This window comes from Carcharodon carcharias, chromosome X (assembly GCF_017639515.1).
Source record: "Carcharodon carcharias isolate sCarCar2 chromosome X, sCarCar2.pri, whole genome shotgun sequence".
NCBI classification, from domain to species: Eukaryota; Metazoa; Chordata; class Chondrichthyes; order Lamniformes; family Lamnidae; genus Carcharodon; species Carcharodon carcharias.
Window position 1 is genome coordinate 23514663 of NC_054507.1, and position 25333 is coordinate 23539995.

Here is a 25333-nt window from a genome sequence, read left to right on the forward strand (position 1 = left end):
GGGTGCAGACTGCAAGTTAATGTGTGTTTTAGAGGACAGCAGAACAATTGGCAGACTGGGCATGTTGCAGAACCCCCTTGTGAAAGGTGGCCATGGCGCAGTCACTGGTGGGGGTGCTTACAGCCCCTTCCAATGTCTTTATTAAGGTTTAGAGCAGTATCCATCATGGTTCAAGCCAACAGTGCAGCCTTGCAGTGCAGGTTAGAAGAATGCCTGCACCTGACTTGAAAGCACAGCATGCAGTCCAATGGCCGAAGCTGTCACCTATTGGAAAAGGTGGAGTGGGGTGGAGGTGGGTAGGGTTTCGGACAGCCATGAAGTGCATTACACACTGACCATCCAAGTGGTGACCCACACTCTTCTGCACGCGTCAAGGGGCCTTCAGACTTAACCAAAAGAGGTTCTTAGTGCACCAATGCTAACCCACGCATCGCTCTCTTTGATCCTGCAGGAGGAGAACATCAGGATCATGGAGCCTAGTGATTTAGCAGAATGCCTCATGGCTTATAGGGAGAAAAGAAGAAGAAGAGTGCAGCAGAGGTGCCTGGCTCAGCAAAGGGAAGAGAATCTCCCTCAAAATGAAGGGGCAGCAGGGCCTGCTACGCACGCAGCTGAAGGTCCACAGAGAGCCTTCGCTTGCAGGCACCTCGCTAGACCCAGGGTCTATTGATGGCGCCTGTCATTCCTGCATATGACTGAGAACTGGTATCGCCGAAAACCACGCATGTCTAGGGAACTGGTCGGTTACATACACTACCTGCTACAGGACTTGATGCCATAAGGACATGGAGGGCATCCACTGCCAGTGGCCGTGAAAGTGACCACGGCACTCAATTTTTACATGAGTGGCTCCTTCCAGGGCTGAACAGGTGACCTATGTGAGATCTTGCAAGCCTCCACGCACAAGTGTATCCAGGAGGTCACGGACGCCATCTTCACGAAGGCACAGAACTTAGTGCATTTTGACTGGGATCAGCAAAGCCAGGAAGCAAGAGCGCTGGGATTTGCACAGATCTCAGGTTTTCCACAGGTGCAGGGTGCCACTGGCTGTGCTCATGTGATGCTTAGATCTCCGTGGCAACAAGCAATCAACTACGTCAACCACAAGGGTTTCCACTCTCTGAAAGCTCAGCTGGTGTGTGACCACCACAAACAGGTCTGTGCACGGTTCCCAAGGAGTGTCCATGATTCCTACATCCTTAGCAGGTCTCAGATCCCTGACATCTTCCAGAGTCCAGAGCGGCTGCAGGGTTGGGTCCTCAGGGACAAAGGCTACCCACAGAGGATGTGGCTGATGACACCCATGCAGTTGTCTCAGACTGCAGCAGAGCGATGGTACAATGAGGCTCATGCCGTGATCCGACTTTGGTGGAGCAAATGATAGGCATTTTGAAAGTGAGGTTTCTGTGCCTTGACAGGTCCAGTGGAGCACTGCAAAACAATCCACCGAGGATGTCACACATCATCGTCACTTGTTGTGTACTACACAACCTGGTGCTGCAACAGGGGGAGGACCTGGCTGAGGAGGTGGTGGAAGAGCTGCACGTCTCTTCCGATGAGAATGTCTAAGGGGACGACGGTGTTGAGGTCCTCGAATGCAAGGATGCCGGGGATGAGGCTACTGCACTGGATAGACGAGGTAGGTGCACTTGGGATCCCCTCTTAGCCACAAGATTCATGGAGAATGATGACGAGATGCAGCGAGGACAGTCCTGACATCCTCACCTTGCATCTGCAAACACTTGACTCCTGTGTGGCTGATGGCAGCACACATACCCTCAGTGCTCAGGCTCACGTCATGGAGATGCAGCAGAGGCCCTAATAGTCGCTAGATTCCAGGAAGATGGTGACGACATGCAGTGAGGACATTCCACAGATCTTCACATAGCCTCTGTGATTATCTGGCTGCTGTCTGACTGAGGGCAGTTCACTTGCGCTCTGTGATCAGGGTCATTTCATGGAGATGCAACCGTGAACCTTTAAATGCACCTGATCCTTTGTCAGCCTTCAGCATCTGACCCCTTCAGCAGCACAGCATCACCGGTCGCAGATGTTGAAGTGATGGGGGCCAGCCCCACCTTAAAGGTGCTGAGAACGAGAGAACTCTGTGATGCCTGCCCATGACATTCTGGCAGCAATGACAAGCACCATTGAGGTGCAGGCATCACTAATGTGTCCAGTGAGTGTGAAGCTGGACCATCACTTTGGTCTGAAGGTTACACATTGCACAGGGATAAGGCCCTGCATGGAGACACCTGCCTTTATCTTGTGCAGGAACCAAGGTTTCACATCTGAGTGACATGAACACAGCTCATCATAACATGGAGCCATGGGCAAGGAGACATTCGTGGGAGTTTATTTATAGTAGTGAATATTATGTACAAATTAACATCCGTGCCCTGGTTGTGCAACTACGTCTTCTTAACCTTCCTAACCCTGCCGCCACGTCTTGGTGCTCCCCCAACATCCATAGCGGAGGTGGAGACAGCTTGCTGACTACGACGCCCTGTCTGTGACGACCTTGGCGGCCGTCCACTGGAGGGCGGTGACCTGGAGGGCCCCAGCCTGCTTGGGCTGTGCTGCTGTGGGGCAGCTGCAACTTCCTCAGCCTGTGGAGCTGGAGCTGTGGGTTCACAGGAAGAGGGGATTCGGATCAGCTGGACATTTTCGGAGCCACCTGGGTGGATGGCCCGGGGTTTTGAGCTGCTGGTCCTCCTCCCTATGGGTGCCTGAAGGCCCCTTGCTGACTCCTTGAGGAGAAGGGGAAGCTGGAGTGAGATCGGGCTGCCCCACACCCCTCTCACGTTGACACTGTTGGAGGCCAACTATGGTATCAGCGATGGAGTCCAGCCCACACAGCAGTGAGGACCGATGTCCTGGACCAAGATCTCCACGGTGACTGCCTTCCTGCCAGCGTTGACCTCGATGCATCAGCATGCTAGTGCTATCACCTCGGACTGAAGGTAGAAAGACTCCTCCATCGTCCCTTGCAAGCTAAGGAGTGCACCAGACATCCCTTCCTCATGTTCCTGTGATTGCCTTTGTAGCTCCACCAATTGATTGAGGACCAAGTCCAGAGACTCAGCAGATTCCTTGACTCCAACAGTCCTCTAAGTGCCGGCGACCTTGGATGTCCCTGCCTCGCCTGCTGTTGAGCAGATTGTGTGGTGTGCTCATGAGATTGTGATCCCGAGGCTACTCTACATCTAGCTCCCACCGAGGTGTGTGTCGCTGCACTGGTGGAAGGTATGGGTGAGCACCGTGACAGGTCTTCAATAATACTGCCCTCAGGGTCCTCATCTGAGATGCTTTTGGCGCTGGGGTCGGGGTCATGGTTACCCAGGGCGACGTGTTAGATGTGCCTAGGAGAAAAAGTGGAGATTATTAGTGCTTGGCAGCTGTGTTGAACACAGAGCAGTGGACCCAGTAGCGTTGACAGAGGGATGATCTGGTGCAGGATCCTTAAGTGGGTGTTCGCCGCTGACATCACCATCGCCATAGAAACAGTCGGACGTCCTCTCTGGCCAGTTCCAAAGCTTGGCTCTCGAATGGAGAGAGGACCTTGATGTCCGGCACGCCACTCCTGGTCTGGGACCTTTCCTGGTGATTGTGCGCGATCTTGTCCTGCATAAAGACAGATGGAGAGAGTGTGAGCAAGGTACATGCCATACCAAATGAGAAGGATGGCTGGCATACGTGTGTATTGAGGATGGGATGAAGAGGCAGTCTCCAGAGGAGATGAGGCCAGATGGAGATGTGAGGGTGTGTGTGAGAGAGTGAGCGGTGATGTCTCTTGAGCTGGCAGCGAGTGAGATGCCAGTGAATGTGTGATGGGCTTGTGAGTGGGAGAGTTGAGATTGATGAGATGGTTGACTTACCCTGGCATCATGGATGAGATCATTTATCTGTTTTCTGCACTGGATGGCCGACCTCTTGTGTGCTGCATTGGCACTGACTACCTCTGCCACCGCCTCCCAAACCGAGTGGTGAGACTAATGTGCCTCCTGCAGCCAGAGCGGCGGTAGAGGACTTCGCGGCGGGCCTCCACAGTATCCAGAAGGTTTCTGGACACATCACGAAATCAAGGGGCTGCAATCTTCCTGGCTTCTGGCTCCATGTTTTCAGTGGAGCAGTCCGGGGCTGCAAGTATCGAGAAGTCTGTGTGCAGCTGTGTTTTAAATATGGCGCCCGGCCTGAAGAAGCGGCTAGGTAATGGTGTGGCAGACCAATTGGAGGCCAGCAGCCAGCGATCCAGTGTGTTTTCCATGACTGCATAACTTACGAGGTGGGAAGAAGACGATACAGCATGAAAACCCACCATTACAGTAAAACAGCATTTTTCACATCTGCTTCCGCACTTAGTGCAAATCTGGGACAAATCCAGCCCAAGGTTTATAATTTTCCATTAATTGCACTCTGATCCCAGCCAAAACATGGGGTAAGGGCATCAATTAGTGTTGAGGCACTTCCTTTCACAATGCAAAGGAAAAGCGGGTAGTAAAGCACATCCTTATGCAACAGTTTGTGCCAATTGCAGAGGTACACGTTGATCTGAGAACAAGTCATTTGTCTGCCCATCTTTGTCACGGCCTAACGCACAGAATGATATGGAGAAGATTTTCTTTGTTCAAAATATGGGTTATCACTAGTTAGCACTCTGTCCTTTTCACCAGCAGAAAGAGTCTTATGTATTGACTTTGAAGAGCCTTAATTTAGTTTGCAGTGGTTGTAGATTTACAGAATGAAATGCCCAGAAATTACCACTAATTGCTACAAATTAGAAGTGTTACTTGAAAATCTTAGAGTACTGCTGAGGAGAAATTGAAATACTACAATGATGTTATAGGGGGTATTTTTCTGGTACCAGAGACAGGTTGGGATTTTCCGGCCCTTCCTGTCACTGGGATTGTCCAGTCCAGCCGAAAGTCAATGGATTTATGGTTGGGCCGCCGAATCTTCCGCAGCCGGCCCCGCCATGGCGGAACCAGAAAATCCCGGCCACAGTAGGGTGCAGGGAGCTTTACTCTGCATCAAGCTTGTATGACACCGGACTCAGAATGTTATGTGCCAGACCCCGAGGGCATCAGCCAGATTTCAAAAATCACAGAACTTTAATGCAGGTATTCCATATCTAAGTTACTATGAGGGTATCTATATTTTTAAATTCAATTTGTATGTTTTTGAGGCAGACGCTACCCCAAAACAGAAACTGAATTGAAAATGAAACTGTAAGGGAGCAAAGGTAAACCTAGAAATGAAACTGAACTTCTAAGGAAACCAAAAAACAAACTGAGGTTGGGAAATCAAAACTGGACTCTGGTTGAAAAATATAAGGACACAGATCAGTCCAAGCCACAATAGTAGCTGTTGAGAGCACTAATGCAGTACAAGCAAGCTAAAGAAGACTGAAGACAGTCCAGATTCAGAAGCTGAGAATAAGTTGCTACAGCTGTTTCCGTTATTGGAAGATAACATTGGTGGGTCTACTCCATCCAGACCGAGTTGAGCAAGTTCTGCACATATGTGCTATTTGTGGTGAAGACCATGCTTGTGGAACTTAGGTTGGTTGTGCGCTGCTGTTGGGTGGAGATCAGGCTAGCTCCTAGGAGAGGAGCTGAAATTCCTCATGAGGACAACAGAGTTTGAAGGACTTTGTGATTGAGTGTGGTTACTAAAATCTGAGTGGACTTCCAAGCCAATTCGTAAGATTTGTCTTTGTTGTATCTGCCATTTAATGTGCAATTTATAGTTTATATTCAACCACAATTTGCCTGTTAATTCATGTTTAACTCACGTTAATTCTGGATGTTCGAGTATAGGATAGTTGGTACTTAGTGTTTGCTTTGCTGACTCTTGCGTTGTAAAAATTCTTCTGTTTTAAACCATGCAATCTTGTGACTTAATTCCTTTAGTAAATAACTGAGATTTCGTATTCCTTCTATTTAAAACAAAGTTATTGGTCTCTACCAAAATCATAATATACTATCTCAAGAAAGCCATGTTAAGAAAGCTAAAGTCCTAAGACAACAGATTCAAAAATCTACTTAATAAAACCAAATTACTGCAGATGGTAGAGATCTGAAATAAACACAGAAAGCTTTTTGGAGTTCCAAAGAAGTCATATTGGAACTCAAAATGTTAAAACATTTCTCTCTCCACAGAAGCTAACAGAACTGCTGAGATTTTCCAGCACTTTGTTTTTATATTTTAAAAAATCAACTTTGTAACCAAACTCTGGTATCTATGCATGAGTGAGCCAGGTTGAGTTGCTCTTGGATTCTGGGTTTTCATTTACTGTTGTAGCACCCTTGTTAACATATTCCCGTGAAAAGATTTTGTTAAACTATTTTGATGCAGTCATTCACCTGTTTATTTTAGCTGGTTCATTATATTAAAATAGCACCCAAAGAAAGTTTAGGTGAACTGATAACCATGTGTTGCCAGAAAATCTTAAATGCTCCAAAGTCTAAGAATGTTAGAAATAGGAGCAGAAGCGAACCATCGAGCCTTTTGCGCCTACTCTGTCATTCAGTAAGATCATGACTGATCTTCTATTTCAACTCCAGTTTTCCACTTTATCCCCATACTTCTTGTTTCAGTTTGTTACCAAAAATCTATCAATCTCTGTTTTGAATACACTCAGCAACTGAGTGTCCACAGCTCTCTGGTGTAGAGAATTTCAAAGATTCACAGCCTTTTGAATGAAGAAACTTTTCATCTCAGTCCTAAATGGCCAACATCTTATTCTGAGGCTGTAACCCTTAGTTGTAGACTCTCCCAGCCAAGTTAAACATCCTCTTAGCATCTATCCTGTCATGCTTCTTAAGAATTTTATGTTTCAATTAGATCATCTCCCATTCTTCTAAACACTATAGGCTGAATGTACTCAATCTCTTGTCCTACTCAATCTCTCCTCATAAGAGAAGCCCCTCAGCCCAGAAATCATTATAGTGAGCCTTTATTGCACTCCCTTTAAAGCAAGTACATCTTTATTTAGGCAAGGAGAACAAAACTATTTACAGTACTTCAGGTATAGTCTCTACTTGAGACAGTAAAATCCCAATGAGTCAAATCCCAAAGGGATTCACTCACAAATTCATGTTAAGTGGGGTTTTGTGATAGCCAAGGAGGCCCCATTCCCATATGAATGCATCTACATGTAACCCGATGTAATGCCTACAAACTATTCAAAGACAACAAATTTGAATACCAAATGGTAACACAGTAAAGCAGTAAATGTGTGAAAAAGTCTTTACTCAATTTGTTCACACCTTACAATGGCCTTGTAAAAGGCTGGAGCTTTGCGTTGAAAAATGTCAAGAGTTAGCTTGGAAAAATTCTGTAATCTTTTTCTGCTTAGTATGCTGTCTTCAGGCATGTGCGATACAGTTCACCATGTTGTCAACGCAGCCAAACATGTTTTCAGTGTTTTTGTGCTGCAGTGAGAAACCCTGGAGCAGCTCTGTGGTCTTTGTGGCATTGGCTAGGGAAACAGGCAGGCGACCTCCAATTGACAACACTTTTAACTTTCTTGCAGGTTTAGCCGTACTCGCAGACTTTGAATGTCCTTTCACAGGGAGATCTCAATATCAAATGATGGCTTGCCCAGTGCTCTGTGATTTCACGCTCTTGTGTGGTCTAACTCTGCTGATTGGTCAGCGCAGTCATATGACAAGCTTGGACAAGTTCAGCTAATCCAAAGTTATCGATGCAGAATTTCAATTTATCAAAAGCACAATTCATGAGATTTGCTATTCTGCCGGTGGGAATTGTTGACGATTTTGACATAAACGGAATTGTGTGTCATCTGAGTTTGACTCATCACGATTTCACTGTAATTGCAGAAAGACTACTCGCCTTTGTAATAAAGGCTGACATTCCATTTGCATTCCTAACTGATGTACCTGCATGTTAACTTTGTGTAATTCATGTACAAGAACTCCAAGATGCCTCAAAATACCAAGTCTCTTATCTTTTACAAAATATTCTGCTTTTCTATTTTTCTTACCAAAGTTGATAACTTCACATTTCTCCATGCTATATTTCACCTGCTATGCTCTTGCCCACTTACTTAACCTGTCTATATCCTTTTGCAGCTTCTTTGTCTCCTCCTCACAGCTTACTTTCCCATCTAGCTTTATATTACATTCAAACTCCCATCTAAGTTATTGATAGATTGTAAGTAGCTTAAGTCTCAGCACTGATCCTTGTGCCACCCCACTAGTTATAGCCTGTCAATCTGAAAATAACACTTTTCTGTTTGTTAATCAATCCCCGCTAATTTATTACCCCCAATTTCATGAGTCCTAATTTTGTGTCATAACCTCTTGTGTGGCACCTTATTGAAGGCTTTTTGAAAATTCAAATACAGTACATTCACTGGGTCCCCCTCATTTACCCTACCAATTACAACTTCAATAAATTAACAAATTTGTCAAACACGATTTCCCTTTCATAAATGAGTACCAACTCTGCCCAATCATATTATGATTTAAGTGCCCTGATTCCATGTCCCTAATAAGATATTCTAGCATCGTCCCTACTTCCAATGTAATCTAACTGGCCTAAAATTTCCAGTTTTCTCTCTCCTCCTTTCTTGAATAATGGGGTTATGTTTGCTACCTTCCAATCTGCAAGGGCTATTCTAAATTCCAGGGAATTCAATGCCTTCCCTAACAGTCCAGCCAATATCACAAAGTTGATGTGTGGACCACATACTTGACCACTCTGCACATCACACATTTGTATACCACTGGACCACCTTAAGAAAAGTTCATAGCTTTACAGTTAGAATTTTGTGTGGCTTGAATATAATGCACAAAAGTCCAATGGGATATATCCTAAATGCAGGAATCACAACCTGACAAACCAAAGCAACTATCTTACCTTGCCCGCCTCAACATTTACATTGTCTTGGTTGACTCCATTTTTAGCTTCAAGATGAGTTGGAAGAAAATGTGGGGACAACATTTGACCTGAGGAGGAAATAAAGAAATAAGCAACTTAAAGAGAAAAAAAAAATTTGGATTAGGAGATATGGAATTGGAAGGGATTTTTATTTTTCAAAAACCCCAAATTAAGCCTATTCACTTTTTAAAAAGTTGGTTCATTATGTGTACCAGAGCTTTGCTCTCTGGCTCTGCCAGAGCTTCCCTGTAACCTCCCCAAGCAGGTTTGCCAAACTAGGCAAACCTGTCATCACAAATAATGGTTCTTCAGACCCATTTGTGAAATCTTCATGCAGCATGTTGGGAATGCAAGTTGCCACCTCGGGAATCATGGCAGCAAATTTACAAACTAGCAATCTTTTGGCATAGTGCATTATATTAATGTGCTGTGCCACTGACTTGCCATCAGTATCTCCTGTAACATTTCTACATTCCCAGTACTGGGCACTGCAGTTTCAATAGGCAAGGCAGCATCAGTACTGGAGTCTGCTGACTAAGCAATGCTACCTTAGGTTAGAGCAACGCTGATCATAATCAATCTTTAAACACTTCAACTCCATAATAAAATACAGCTGTTTTTTTTTATCTGATACTTCACTTGATCCAGAGAGATTTGGAACAGAATCAATATAGTCAGGTTTCAAATTTCAATCATATATCAGAGCACGTGAGCACCTGCTGTCAACATTCAGTATTTGGAATGAGCACTGACAGAAATGATTTTATCAAGTTACTCGGTTTATCGTGATAACACAATTTAATTTGCTTTCATTTTAGACTAACATTAGCTATGATTTGGAATCCAATGAGCACAGTAAGCAAGTCTGGATCATGCAGTCAGTGAAGAAGCAGAGGTATACGCCGCTGACCATGTGAAAGACTACAACCCTGCTTTGGTCGTAGGCTAAAATGGAATTTGATCTTCTGACTGCAGCGTGGATCCATTGGTGGGTGAGGTGGCTAGACAGGCCAAGTGGCATGGTGCATTCCCAGCAAAGCCATGACCTCTCTGACATCATGAGCTGAAGTCATGCCCCTGAAGGTCTGTCTTTAGCTCAATGGCAGTCTCTGAATTAATAGCCCATCTGCAGACCTTTGGTGAGGGGTTTTTAAACATTTTTCTATCTTTGATTTGCAGCTTCCCTCCCCCCACCCCTCCATCACCCCAGGGAAAGTGATCTTTCTCCCCCCGGCCAGTATTATGTTGATATATTTAGGGCTGCTCTTTGCAGGCTTAGAGTTAATGCCCATTAGATCAACAGCTTTCAAGCTCACAGCTCCCAGTGGGCCATCAGCCTGGGCTCCCCAGAGCCCATTCAGGTGCGCTGCAATTTCTGGATTCAAGCATAAAAGTGGGATCCCCCTGATGTGGTAGTGCTGTTGCAGCCGTCAATAGCAGTAAGCTTCTTCTTGCTTACTGCTATTGGGCCTGCAAGATCCAGGCCCTTATTTTGTTATCTGGGGCTGTCACATTACAGCTTCACATTACAGTAAAATATGAAAATGACAAAACTAGCGACACTAACTGCCCCAGATTAAAAGTAGGAGTGTGATTTGCACTCACCACCCATTTGTGCTTCTTATCCACTCAGAAGGAGTGAAAAATGTTTCCCTCCAGTATAGAGCCCTGTCTCAAGTTATCCTGTTATCAACAAGTCCCCAGGAGAGGAGAGATACCCAGCATACCTACATAAAGTAATTCTCAACAAACTTAAAGGATGCTTTTCTTCAATCACCCACCACGCCTCCACACACACAAACCCAATTGTCAGCAGAATTTAATCACCATAGACACACTTCAGAGGCCCAGGCAGGCTAAGTATTTGCTATATGAAGCCAATTAAATATTTTCCAGCATCCCTTGTAACCACTTCAAATACATTTGAAAATGCTGGCGCGTTATAAAACACTAGACAGATAGGAAGTCAAAAACAATGCTGCACTTTCAACTGAACTGCCTCAGTCAGGGGAAAAAAACAACTCAGGTGAGGTACTTTCATTGTTGCCAGGAAGTTAGGTGAGGTCAATCAAGTCAACTAATCTGTTTACACCAGAAAAGACCAAATATCTATTGAAGGCACTTATTGTAATGGGAATAGAAACAGATTTCAGTGCTTAAATTCATTCTTGTTTAGCCAGGATTGTGCAGATGACAAAAACGGAAAAACGGTAGAAGAAACAATGATAAAAGAACTGCTTGTATCGAAGGAAGAAATGCAATAGGATGTGTTTGTACATGGATATATCATGTTGAACAAGGAAAAGCAGAGAAGATGCACATTAGGATCTATTTATTTGGATATTGGTCAAAGAGGATAATCCGACCAAAAAAACTATCCAACAGGTTGCTACACCAGAAAATATAACCAACCTCAAAGATGAGGTCCAAGATGATAAATAAGTCACATTTTGCTACTCCTTGTCCCATTTTCTTTCCTCGTTACACACAGCCACACCCCTTCATGAACAACCATCCAGTCATTTCCGAACAAAATAATACCAAGATAATGCAGAACTTAAAAAATTGTTTTTCTTTTTGATTTAGATTCCAGCTCATATCCTTACCAGTCTTGTCCATGGAATGAGGTTCGGATTGCTTTTTCCCAACCTCAGCAAAAGACCTGACAATTGGAATGAGATTGTTCCTTTTTCTCTCAATCTGATGGTGATGCCTTTTAAGAAGAGCTTCACGCACTTTCACACGAATGTTTTCATCCAGTTCCATGGATGACTCCTGATGGTCAAGAATCATATCTAAAACACAGCAATGAAAGAAAATCACAAGAAATGTCATCACAGAAAGCCTTTACCAATCACTCTGTTCCTTTAGACCCTCCAAGAGCGATATTATACTTGAGTCAATAGGAGAAAAAAATCAAACTCATTGTTGGTAAAAGTGTGAAACAGTATTGTGTTTGTAATACACATGTTTTCCTTTATATATACTGTTGCATATCTGATTTCATAATTCATGTGTTTTAAAGGTATAACTTTTAGTTTTAGGAATTGAATTTAAAGGTAAATAAATGGAAACATCTGATTGAAAAACTGATTTTAAAAACCCTTAAGTGCAATTCAAGCAAACCTGGGGTAAGCTGTGTTTATTTAACAAGATCAGAATTAGAAGTGAGAAAACTTAAACAATGGACGACCTGTCTTTGAGCTTTTGGTAGCGGCAGAAGGTTATTTCATTCAGGGATTTAGATTATTCGTGTAGTTTCCAGATCAAAGAAGATAAAAGCATGCTTGTAAACAAGGGAATTCCTCGGGGGAAACAGGAAGTCTGGAGAGAGGGCCATTAACTCCACTAGAGATATAAATTATTCATGCGAATCCCAGAATCAAAGAGGTTGTTTTGAAGGTAAAATATAATTGGTTTACATTTCGGTTTAGAACATCCCATGTATGTCACATTGCCATGGAGTTGGGCTGTGTGGATTGAGGAGGATTCATTGTTTTAATTCATCTGTGTGTGTTTGCTCACAGGAGGCAGTCAACTTGGAGAAGGGGGGGAAAGAGAGAGAGAGAATGTGTGTGTGAGAGAGAGAGAGAGAGAGAATGTGTGAGAGAGAGAATGAGAGAGAGAGAATGTGAGAGAGAATGAGAGAGAAGAGAATGTGAGAGAGAGAATGAGAGAGAAAGAGAGAGAGAGAATGTGTGTGAGAGAGAGAGAGTGTGTGAGAGAGAGAGAGAGAATGTGTGTGAGAGAGAGAGAGAGAGAGAGAATGTGTGTGAGAGAGAGAGAAAATGTGTATGAGAGAGAGAGAGAGAATGTGTGAGAGAGAGAGAGAATGTGTGTGAGAGAGAGAGAGAGAATGTGTGAGAGAGAGAGAATGTGTGTGTGAGAGAGAGAGAGAGAGAGAGAGAATGTGTGTGTGAGAGAGAGAGAGAGAGAGTGAGGGGCCAGGATTTTCCACGCCTAATCGCGTTTGCATCGTATTATTGTGGCCATACGCCAGATTCACCCCTCCATGTCAAATTTAAAGCCCACGTTGGTGTCATTTTCCAGCAGCTTGATTTTTAAGGCGTGCACTTGGCAACCTGAACTTGGAGGGGAACTTGGAAGTGAGTGCACACAACTTTCTGCAGCGCTCGTCATGATCCCAATGCAAGGAAGCAGTTCCACAGGTTTGGGGTGTCACAAGCAAGTCTCCACAGCGGTTTCTTCGTGGCTGGCTTGTGGTACCAGGGCAAGGGTGACAGTGCCAGGGGGAAGGGAACCTTAGGGTAAGGGTGACAGTAATAGTGGAAGGGGGAGAAGGGAACCTTGGGGCAAGGGCGACAGTGCAAGGGGGTAGGGGGAGAAGGGAACCTCAGGTCAAGGGCAAGGGGGGAAGGGAAGAAGGGAACCTCAGGGCAAGGGCAACAGTGCAAGGGGCGGGAAGGGAAGAAGGGAACCTCGGGGCAAGGACGACAGTGTAAGGGCGGGGGGGAGGGAAGAAGGGAACCTTGGGGCAAGGGCGACAGTGCAAGGGGGGGTTCATAGCAGCACAGGCTGAAGTTTGAACACGAACATATGCTGGAGGTTGGGGGAGAAGGAAACAGCCGGGCAAGTGCCAAAAAATGTCAAAGGTGAGCACTCTTCCGCAGCTGATAGCATTTAGCTTGAGCACAATTGACATGCTTGGTGTCAGGCTAGTCAAACAATTATGCCCACTCAAGCAGCACTAATTCTTGACAGTGCCAATGATTGCTCCTCTATTGTTAATCCCTCGAGTGCACACTTCAAACTCGAATGAGTGTTATGGTGCTGCAGAACCTTTGAGCGACTGAGCAAGCTTGAGGATCCACATGGGAAAGGTGGCCATCGAACAGTGAGGGAGGGGTGTGCTCCTAGTCCTTGACATTAAGTTGAAAAGTCACCCTCATGGTCCAAGCAAACCATGAAGTCTTGGAGTCCAGGTTAGGACAATACCTGCCTCTGAGATGAGAGTTCAGGATGCAGTAGAGTGGCTGAAGCTGTTGCCAATTAGTCATGTAGTGTGGGGGTGGTGCTGGGTGTAGGCATGGTGAGCCATCATGCACACTAAACACTGGGCATCCATGTGGTGGCCTGGACTCTCTGGCATGCATAAAGGGGCCTCGAGGGGCAGCCGCAGGCAATTACTTGACCAAGAGCAATCCTTAAGAGATAATTGCTGACCCTTGTCTCTCTCTCTTTAACACTGCAGTGAGGAGACCATCAGGAACATGGAGCCTGGTGATCCTGCTGCCTGCCTCATTGCTTATAGGCAGGAGAGAAGGAAAAGAATGCAACGGAGGTGCCCAAGGGAAGAGCAGAACCCTGAAGACCAAGGGAGGCACAGCCTCCTCTGCATACAGACGATGAACCCCACAGAGCCATCATTCGTAGGTGCAGTGCTAGACCCAGGGTCTACAGACAGCACATGTGCTACCTTCAGATGAGCGCAAGCCAGTGTTGCTGTGCCTGCGCATGTCAAGGGAACTGGTCACTCACATGTGGCACCTTCTGCGGGATTTGGCATAATGGGGAGTTGGTAGGCATCCACTGCCAGTGGCAGTTAGGGTTACCACCGCGCTCAATCTCTATGGCAGTGGCTCCTTCCAGGGCTCCACTGGGGACCTTTGTGGGATTTCGCAAGCCTCTACCCACAAATGTATCCAGGAAGTCACTGACGCCACTTTTGCCAAGGCATGCAACTTTATCAACTTTGACAGAGATCAGGCAAGCCAGAAAGCAAGAGCATTGGGATTTGCTAAGATTTCCAAATTCCCATAAATGCAGGGTGCCATCACCTGCACTCATGTGGCTCTTAAATCTCCCTGGCAACAAGCAGTCCAGTATATGAGCCATAAAGGCTTCCGTGCTCTCAATGTTCAACTGGTTTGCGACCATAACAAACAGATCATGCAGTTATGTGCAAGGTACCCCAGAAGTGTCCACAACACATATATCCTCAGCAGGTATCAGATCCCTGACATCCTCCAAGACCACGCAGGATGCAGGGTTGGCTCCTCGGGGACAAAGGTTACCCACAAAGGATGTGGCTGATGACACCCATATGGTGGCCTCAGAGGCCAGGTGAGAGAAGGTACAACAAGGCTCATGCCATAACCCGGAGTTTGATTGAGCACACCATTGGCACCCTGAAAAAGAGGCTCCGGTGCCTGGACAGATCTGGCGGAGCACTCCAGTACACTCCCCAGAGGGTGTCATGCATCATAGTAGCTTGCTGCACACTACACAACCTGGCGATGCAAAGGACCTGGATGATGAGGAGGTGCAACAGCTGCATGTCTCCTCCAATGAGGAGGAAGTTGAAGGGGATGAGAGTGATGAGGTCCTGGAAGGCAAGGGTGCAGGCAATGAGGCCATTGCACTGGCCAGACGAGGCAGGCATAGTCATGAGGCCCTCATTGCCACAAGATTCCAGGAGGATGATGATGACATGCAGTGAGGACACTCCTGAGATCTTCACATTGCGTCTGGGAACATCTGACATCTGTCTGGCTGAGTACAGCGCACATATGGTCTGTGAAGAGGCTCATATCATGGAGGCATTGCTCAGATACAGCGAGCACATGGACTTTAAGACAATTTGATCCTTTGGCAGGCTTCATCACCTGTTCCCTTCAGCACCACACCTTCACCTGTCAGGAATAGTGATGAGATTTTTGGAGGGGGGGAAGGTGGGTGGGTTGCAATGGCCCCATCTCAAAGGTACTGAGAGCACACAGAGAACATCACAGAACCCTGTGACTCTTGGGTACAAGATTCCTGCAGCAAACACAAGCCACATGGAGGCACACCCATCACTAATCTGGACAGTGATTTTTTGAAGCCTGAAAATCACTGTATCATTGTGCTCAAAAGGTTACACAGAATGTAGGAGAGGCTCTGGACTGCGACACTGGCCTTTATCTTGTGCAGGAAGCAAGGTTTTACATCTGATTGACACATATACTGCTCATCATAACAAGGAGCCATAGACAGGGAGACATTCTTGGGAGTGTGTTTACAATGGTCAACATTAAGTACAAGTAATTAACACCAGTACCCACATTATGCAACTACATCTGCTTGACGCTTGGCCTAAATAGCCAAGTGGTTATGGTACTGGGTTTGTAACCCCAAGATCAAGAGTTCATATCTCACAATGGCAAACTATGAAACAATGTAACCTCATCTGTATAAACAGATGGAAACGTGTTTGTAGGGGGAGGTGATGGTGTAGTGGTATCATGGCTGGATTAATAATCCAGAGTAATGCTCCAGGGATCTGAGTTCAAATCCTACTTTCAGCAGATGGTGGAATTTGAATTCCATAAAAATCTGCCATTAAAAGCCTAATGATGACCTTGAGCAGAATTTTGCTTGGCCTAAATGGCCAAGTGGTTATGGTACTGGGCTTGTAACCCCAAGATCAAGAGTTCAAATCTCACAATGGCAAACTATGAAACAATGTAACTTCATCTGAAACAGATGGAAACAGGTTTACTCAAAAGAGTATAAAGAGGTCAAATCTCACAATGGTAAACTATGAAACAATGTAATTTCATCTGAAACAGATGGTAATGTGGTTGTACTCGAAAGAGTTACATCTGCTTGACGCTTGGCCTAAATAGCCAAGTGGTTATGGTACTGGGTTTGTAACCCCAAGATCAAGAGTTCAAATCTCACAATGGCCAACTATGAAACAATGTAACTTCATCTGAAACAGATGGAAACGTGTTTGTACTTGAAAGAGTTACAAAGCTGCTTGGCCTAAATAGCCAAGTGGTTATGGTACTGGGTTTGTAACCCCAAGATCAAGAGTTCAAATCTCACAATGGCAAACTATGAAACAATGTAACTTCATCTGAAACAGATGGAAACGTGTTTGTACTCAAAAGAGTTACATCTGCTTGACGCTTGGCCTAAATAGCCAAGTGGTTATGGTACTGGGTTTGTAACCCCAAGATCAAGAGTTCAAATCTCACAATGGCAAACTATGAAACAATGTAATTTTGCTTGGCCTAAATAGCCAAGTGGTTATGGTACTGGGTTTGTAATCCCAAGATCAAAAGTTCAAATCTCACAATGGCAAACAATGTAACTTCATCTGAACAGATGGAAACATGCTTGTACTCAAAAGAGTTACATCTGCTTGACGCTTGGCCTAAATAGCCAAGTGGTTATGGTACTGGGTTTGTAACCCCAAGATCAAGAGTTCAAATCTCACAATGGCAAACTATGAAACAATGTAACTTCATCTGAAACAGATGGAAACAGGTTTACTCAAAAGAGTATCAAGAGGTCAAATCTCACAATGGTAAACTATGAAACAATGTAATTTCATCTGAAACAGATGGTAATGTGGTTGTACTCGAAAGAGTTACATCTGCTTGACGCTTGGCCTAAATAGCCAAGTGGTTATGGTACTGGGTTTGTAACCCCAAGATCAAGAGTTCAAATCTCACAATGGCCAACTATGAAACAATGTAACTTCATCTGAAACAGATGGAAACGTGTTTGTACTTGAAAGAGTTACAAAGCTGCTTGGCCTAAATAGCCAAGTGGTTATGGTACTGGGTTTGTAACCCCAAGATCAAGAGTTCAAATCTCACAATGGCCAACTATGAAACAATGTAACTTCATCTGAAACAGATGGAAACGTGTTTGTACTCAAAAGAGTTACATCTGCTTGACGCTTGGCCTAAATAGCCAAGTGGTTATGGTACTGGGTTTGTAACCCCAAGATCAAGAGTTCAAATCTCCCAATGGCAAAGTATGAAACAATGTAACTTCATCTGAATAGGAACAGATGGAAATGTGTTTGTACGTGAAAGAGTTACATGCAGCTGGTGTGCAACCACAAGGAAAGGTTTATGCAGGTGTCCATCTTATTTGGGCCGGGCATCGGGGTGGTCCTTTCGGCTTACGCCGATGACGTGCTCCTTATGTTTAGTGACCCGGCTGACCTGCGGAGGATGCGCGAGTGCCAGGAGGTCTACTCTGCCGCTTCTTCTGCCAGGATCAACTGGGGTAAGTGTTCTGGACTCCTGGTCGGTCAGTGGCAGATGGATCCCCTACCCGAGGAGCTCAGGCCTTTCACCTGGAGCAGGACCAGCCTCCTCTACCTGGGGGTCCATCTCTGCCCCGCTGAGGAATCCTGGCCGGCAAACTGGCAGGAACTGGAGACGAAAGTCACCGCTCGCCTGCGGCGCTGGACAGGACTGCTCCGAGTGCTATCTTACCGGGGTCGAGTTCTGGTCATAAACCAGCTGATCGCCGCCATGTTGTGGTATCGGCTGGTCACTTTGACCCCTCCCCCGGACTTTGTCACAAGAATCCAGAGATTGTTAGTCGACTTCTTCTGGGACAAAAGATTGCACTGGGTCGCTGCCGAGGTTCTGAGTCTCCCGCTTAGGGAGGGTGGTCAGGCGCTAGTGTGCCTACGCACACAGGTGGCGACTTTCCGCCTTCAGACCCTGCAGCGATACCTCTACGTTGAGCCTCCTCCTAGATGGTGTGCCCTGATGACGTATTTCTTCCGTCAGGTGCACGGCCTGAATTATGACGTGCAGCTCCTGTTTATAGAACAGCTGGGCCTCGGTGGCTCCTTGCAGGCGTTGCCCGTCTTTTACCAGGACCTGATCAAAGTCTGGAAAGTGGTCGCCTCGCGACGCAGCTCTCCCCCGTCAGGAGTAGCGGCTATTGTCAGAGAGCCGCTGCTCAGGAATCCGCCCCTCCGTCCTTTTCAGTGGTTGGCGGAGAGGAGGGCTGTGGCCGCAGGGGTGACCAGGATCGGGGACGTGCTGGGTGGCGGAGGACTGGGCTGGATGCTCCCGCAGGAGTTGGCGCGACGCGCGTCTGTGAGTGTCCAGGTCGCAGCCGATGCCATCCAAGACCTGAGAACGGTCGTGCTCGGACCCGACGTTATTTTGGGTCTTGAGGTGGCCCAGGTGCGCGGTGGTCTTCCGTCTGAGCGTTCCCCTGTTCGGACGGAATTCCACATTGGCCCCAAGCCCCGAACCCTCCCTCGGGTGCTGGTGCCCCGCAATATGAGCCGCCTCGGGGACATGCCCTCTGTGCCTTTTGGCACAGCAAAGAGGGGCTTTTTGTATGGACTGCTGCTGCACACCTTCCATTTTCTCGCCCTTGTCCGTCGACCGGACACGCCCTGGTGTGCCTTGTTGCCGTCCGGCGGCGGAGGCCCTCGATGGGAGGCCCTCTACGGAGGTGTCCTCCCCCTTTCTATCGGGGACCTGGGTTGGAGGGTGTTGCATGCGGCAGTCCCTTATAATAAGAGGATGCATAGGTTCACGGACTCTCAGGACACATGCCCTTTTTGCGGTCTTGTGGAGTCCGTGGACCATGTATACATAGGGTGTTGTAGGCTGCACTCCCTTTTTAGTTATTTGAAAAACCTTTTATTGATGTTTTGTTTGCACTTCAGCCCCACGCTCCTGATCTATGGGCACCCGGTGCGGAAGGGGGTCGGGAAAGAGGAGGACCTCCTCGTGAACCTGCTCCTGGGCCTGGCCAAGTTGGCCATTAACAGGTCCAGGCAGCGGGCGATCGACGGGGGAGTCCCGCCTGATTGTTTGTCCCTCTTCCGCGGCTACGTTCGCTGCCGGATGTCCCTGGAGAAGGAGCACGCGGTGTCTGCTGGCACTCTCGAGGCCTTCCGTGCTCGGTGGGCACCGCGGGGACTGGGGTGTTTTGTTGACCCCCTTAATCACATTTTGATTTAAAGTTTGTAAGTTTCCTTTAAACTTTGTTCTTGGTTTTACAGCTGACCTGAATTAGGGGCTGTGCCTGATTTATCCCAATTTTGTTGATTTGGTTTTCATTTAAAAGATTATCAAGAGTTCAAATCTCACACTGGTAAACTATGAAACAATGTAACTTCATCTGAAACAGATGGAAACGTGTTTGTACTCAAAAGAGTTACATCTGCTTGACGCTTGGCCTAAATAGCCAAGTGGTTATGGTACTGGGTTTGTAACCCCAAGATCAAGAGTTCAAATCGCACAATGGCAAACTATGAAACAATGTAACTTCATCTGAAACAGATGGAAACATGTTTGTACTCGAAAGAGTTACATCTGCTTGACGCTTGGCCTAAATAGCCAAGTGGTTATGGTACTGGGTTTGTAACCCCAAGATCAAGAGTTCAAATCTCACAATGGCAAACTATGAAACAATGTAACTTCATCTGAAACAGGTGGAAATGTGTTTGTAAGCTTGGCCTAAATAGCCAAGTGGTTATGGTACTGGGCTTGTAACCCCAGGATCAAGAGTTCAGATCTCGCAATGGCAAACTATGAAACAATGATTTTGGCTACGTTCGCTGCCGGATGTCCCTGGAGAGGGAGCACGCGGTGTCTGCTGACACTCTCGAGGCCTTCCGTGCTCGGTGGGCACCGCGGGGACTGGGGTGTTTTGTTGACCCCTTTAATCACATTTTGATTTAAAGTTTGTAAGGTTCCTTTAAACTTTGCCCTTGGTTTTACAGCTGACCTGAATTAGGGGCTGTGCCTGATTTATCCCAATTTTGTTGATTTGGTTTTCATTTAAAAGATTATCAAGAGTTCAAATCTCACAATGGCAAACTATGAAACAATGTAACTTCATCTGAAACAGATGGAAACATGTTTATACTCAAAAGAGTTACATCTGCTTGACCTTTCTAACCCTGCCGCTACGTCTTGGTGCTTCCCCAATATCCACAGAAGAGATGGAGGTGGCCTGCTGACTGCTATACCCTGTTGTCTGTGATGAGCTTGGCGGGTTTCCTCTGCAGGGCTGGGACCTGGAGGGCCCTGGCCTGCTTCTGGGGTCCTGCCATGTGACAGTGGCACCCTCCTTGGCCTGCAGAGCTGGAGCTGCTGGGATCACAGGAAGAAGGGATTTGGATAGGCCAGACACTCTTGGAGTCACCTGGGTGGATAGCCCCGGGGCGTGCACCTGCTGATCGTCCTCCCTACGGGTGCCTGAGGGACCCTGGCTGACTCCTTGAGAGGAAGGGGTAGCTGGAGTGAGCTCAAGATGGCCTGCACCCCTCTCCCATTAACACTGATGGATGCCTGCAAGTGCCTCAGCAATACAGTGCAGCTCCAGCAGCAGTGCAGGACCAATGTCCTGGACCAAGGTCTCCATGGCAGCTGGCATTCTACCAGTGTTGACTTCAGTGCATTGGCATGCCGGCGCTATCAACTCAGATTGAAGGTGGACAGATTCCTTCATCATGCCTTGCAATCTGAGGAGTGCAATGGACATCCCTTCCTGATGTTTCTGAGCTTGCCTTTGCAGCTCCAGCAACTGAGGTATGACCAAGTCCAGAGGCTCTTCATCTGGCTCAGGCTCAGCAGGTTTCTGGCCTCCAGCGGTCCTCCGAATGCCGAAGACCTTGGAAGTCCCTGCCCCTGCCTGCTGTGGATCAGACAGTGTGATGTGCTCACCAGATTGTGACCCTGAGGCTGCTCTAGAGCTAGGTCCTACTGAGGTGTGTGCCTCTGCGCTGGTGATGGGTGTGGGTGAGTGCTGTGATGGGTCTTCAATTTCAGTGTCCGCGGATTCCTCTTCCATGGTATCCTCGCTGGAGTTGAGGACCTGGCTCGTGGACCCCTTCAGCTGCTTCACAGATGTGCTTGCAAAAGCAAGGAGAGATAATTAGTGCATGGCAGGGGACTGCGGAACGGGGCAACTCACTCACAGTATGGTTGTCTGTTGGATGTTATACTGCTGGATCCTCACTTGGTAGAGTACCACTGAACTCACTGTCAGCACAGGAGTGATCCAGATCCTCACCGGCCATCTGGATGGCTCTATTTTCAGAGTCTGTGAGGATCTTGATGTCAGGCGTTCTTCCACCAGTCTGGGACCTCTCCCTTTTGTGTGTGCCATCAATACAGATGGAGAGAGTGTAAGCAGGATGCCTGCCAGGCCAGATGAGAAGGATGCCTGGCATGTGTGGGTAGTGAGCGGTGGCCATAGGCGGGATGAGGACACGATCTGCAAAGCAGATGAAGGTGTGTGTGAGAGACTGAATGGTGATGTCCCTTGAACTGGCAGTGAGTGAGATCCCTGTGGATGTGTGATGGGTTTGAGAGTGAGAGTTGGGAGTGACAAGAAGAGTGACTTACCCTGGCTGAATGGAGGAGGTCATTCATCCTATTTTGGCACTGGGTGGCCGTCCTCTTTTGGACGGAATTGGTGCCGCTGGATATTTCACCTTGGATGAGGTTTCTCGCCCAGAGCAGGGGTACAGGACATCACGGCCAACCTCCACTGCATCCAGTAGGCGCTCAAGAAAGGCATTGCTAAATCTCGGGGCATCATGTTTCCTCCCTTTGGCAGCCATCAGTTCCCAGCAGTTTCCTATCCTTTGAAGAGTGCGAGCTCTTTGCAAGGGCAGCCTTTAAATATGGCGCCTGGTTTACTGAAGGCCTGAGGTGATGGTGGGCAGGGGATTCCAAGGCCGCCTCACTAGCAATCTGAAGTAAAACATGTGCCTCTCAAATTTTTAAACAAAGTGGCGCGTGATACAGGGGAAAAGGCCGCCATTGCTGTCGGCGGACAAACACTCGATAACAGACTTGCTGATTTCTGGCGCAATTCCGCCCAGTGCCCGTGTGAGTGTGAGAGAGAGAGTGTGAGTGAGAGAGTGTGAGAGAGAGAGCGAGAGCGTATGTGAGGCAGAGCGGGAGAGAGAGTGAGTGAGAGAGAGAGAGAGGGAAAGACAGATTGAGTGTGAGCAGGAGAGAGAAAAAGAGAGTGTGTGTGAGAGAGAGAGTGAAAGAGAGAGAGAGAGAAAAATCTGCCATGATCTGTTTAAAGCAAGGACAGGGAACCTAGAGGCATTAGGAACCAGGGGTGTTCCTAATTTTTAAATCACTGAGCACAAAGGCAGTGAGGCCCAAGCTTGAGCTGAGAAGTGCGCATTTGTGGGAGGATCAATGCCAAAGGTTAATGGAAGGGCCCCCATGAAATGTCATACCTTGGAGAATAGCTGGAACACGGAGGAGAAATCCAAGTCAATTCTGGAGAGCTGCGGCATACTGGTTTGAATTCCAAAAGGAGAAGCAAATGAACCCTCAAGATCTCATAATGTATAATGAAATTATTGAGTGGAATTAGGAAGTGAAAGGTGAACTGGACTTATACCCTAAATCTTGACAAATTATAATGTGAAGTTAGTAGTGTTTGCTTTGTTTAATTTTTTATATTATATATTATACACAGTAAAGTTTATTTTTTAAAATCATGAAATCTTGTGCGTGCTTCTTTCAGAAAATTGTTGAGAAATTACAGCTGGGGAGTTTGACTGGGGCGATACACCTGTCACACTGTAATGCAGATGTCCTAAGGCGAGGTCAGGAAGGACAGACACCTCTCGTGGAGCAGAAGAGCAAAAGCTTGCTTGATCTTGAATTTCAGTAACGAATATAGACCGTAAAAGCGGGATCTCATGATCCTTCTGAACTTTAGGATTTTGAGCAGGATCACTGAATTTCTCTTTAATCGTTAATGGTCTCTACAGAGATCATAACAATATTTGGAAAATTAATACTTGTGAATGGCTAATGTTGGTAAACATTCATACCATGAAATTGCCTAAATTCTCTCAAATGTAGCAGAACAACTCCTTCAGCAGTCACAAGCAGAATGTGAGTTAGCATTGCCTTTTTCCTTTCTTGCACACAGTCCTACCTGGCATTCTCCATTATTTTCAAAGGCATGACAACACAACAGCAGTGGTTACTCTGGCTGTCATGTTTGAATGGGCGCCAATGGAACAAGGACAGCAGCTACAGTGAATTAGTTACCATAGATCATGGCGTATAGGTCAATCTTAGAAGCCTGGAAAAATTCTTCCAAAATCGGGGGTCGACTTATATGCTGAGTATAAAATGTGAACCGCAGGTGTTGGTATAGATGGTTGCCATTTTGAAATGTGAAAAGAACACTGGTAATTCAAATTAAATCAACATGACATGTTTTATTGAATTAATTAATTCTACAAGGATACCTTTCGCCACAATCAACACATTTTAAAAACGATCAAATTCAGATTTGGCATTTTCGGTTTCAGAATCATCCCTCCACAGTCCACAACAAATCATCTTCCGCTCCACCCACTGAATTAAATATTCCACATTTTCTGAACGATCTGATGACAAGTTTGTGCATTAATAGTATCCCACAACTTGATGATGAAACCACACAAAACACCAAGCAGGGAAGCATGCATATTTCCACTCTTTTTGAAGTTTTTTTCTTCGTCAACCATCCACCTATTCCATTCGGTGTGAACATGATTTTTGAATGGTCTGTTGAAGCACACATCTGAAGGTTGAACTATGGACTTTGCACCCAATTTGCAGTTAGAGGGGGGACTAATTTCTTCACAGGCACCTCTTGATCTCATTGGCTATATGGGATCTGAACATGTCCTACACTAATAAGCTGTGTTCTTTGCATATGCCACTGCAATGCCTATTCCAACAAATCATCAATCCACAACTTCATTCCATCCTCATCCATCCAACTGTCGTAATGGACTTGCACAGAAACTCCTGCAGAAAACTTGATTTTCAGCATGGTTTTACGTTTGAAAATTACCATAGGCTTTAATTTAGTTCCATTGGCCATGCAGGCTAGTACCACAGTGAATTTCGTCTTCTTATGTCCTGTGGTTTTCACTAGAACTGTTTTTTAACCTTTCCACACAACTGTTTGGGTGCAAAATTCATGGGCATTTCATCCATGTGCTGCTGTGTCATAATGTGTACTTGTGTTTTTCACAGAATCACAGTGCAGAAGAGGCCCTTCGGCCCATCGAGTCTGCACCGACACGTGAGAAACACCTGACCTACCTACCTAATCCCACTTACCAGCACTTGGCCCATAGCCTTGAATGTTATGACGTGCCAAGTGATCATCCAGGTACTTTTTAAAGGATGAGAGGCAACCTGCCTCCACCACCCTCCCAGGTAGTGCATTCCAGACCGTCACCACCCTTTGGGTAAAAAAGTTTTTCCTCACATCCCCCCTAAACCTCCTGCCCCTCACCTTGAACTTGTGTCCCCTCGTGACTGACCCTTCAACTAAGGGGAACAGCTGCTCCCTATCCACCCTGTCCATGCCCCTCAATCTTGCACACCTCGATCAGGTCGCCCCTCAGTCTTCTCTGCTCCAACGGAAACAACCCAAGTCTACCCAGCCTCTCTTCATAACTTAAATGTTTCATCCCAGGCAACATCCTGATGAATCTCCTCTGCACCCCCTCCAGTGCAATCACATCTTTCCTATAATGTGGCGACCAGAACTGCACACAGTACTCTAGCTGTGGCCTCACCAAGGTTCTATACAACTCCAACATGACCTCCCTACTTTTGTAATCTATGCCTCAATTGATAAAGGCATGTGTCCCATA

At 46.4% G+C, this 25333-nt stretch overlaps 1 protein-coding gene across 1 annotated transcript in view; it reads right to left on the reverse strand.

The window, feature by feature from the left end:
* Positions 1–25333, reverse strand: part of LOC121273232 (electroneutral sodium bicarbonate exchanger 1-like) — a 595872-nt gene that overhangs the window by 371838 nt on the left and 198701 nt on the right. The window contains exons 6-7 of the mRNA XM_041180250.1: positions 11514–11702; positions 8887–8975 (exon numbers count right to left, since the gene is read on the reverse strand). Of these exons, the coding sequence (XP_041036184.1) occupies positions 8887–8975; positions 11514–11702 (278 nt within the window). The remainder of the gene's footprint in view (positions 1–8886; positions 8976–11513; positions 11703–25333) is intronic.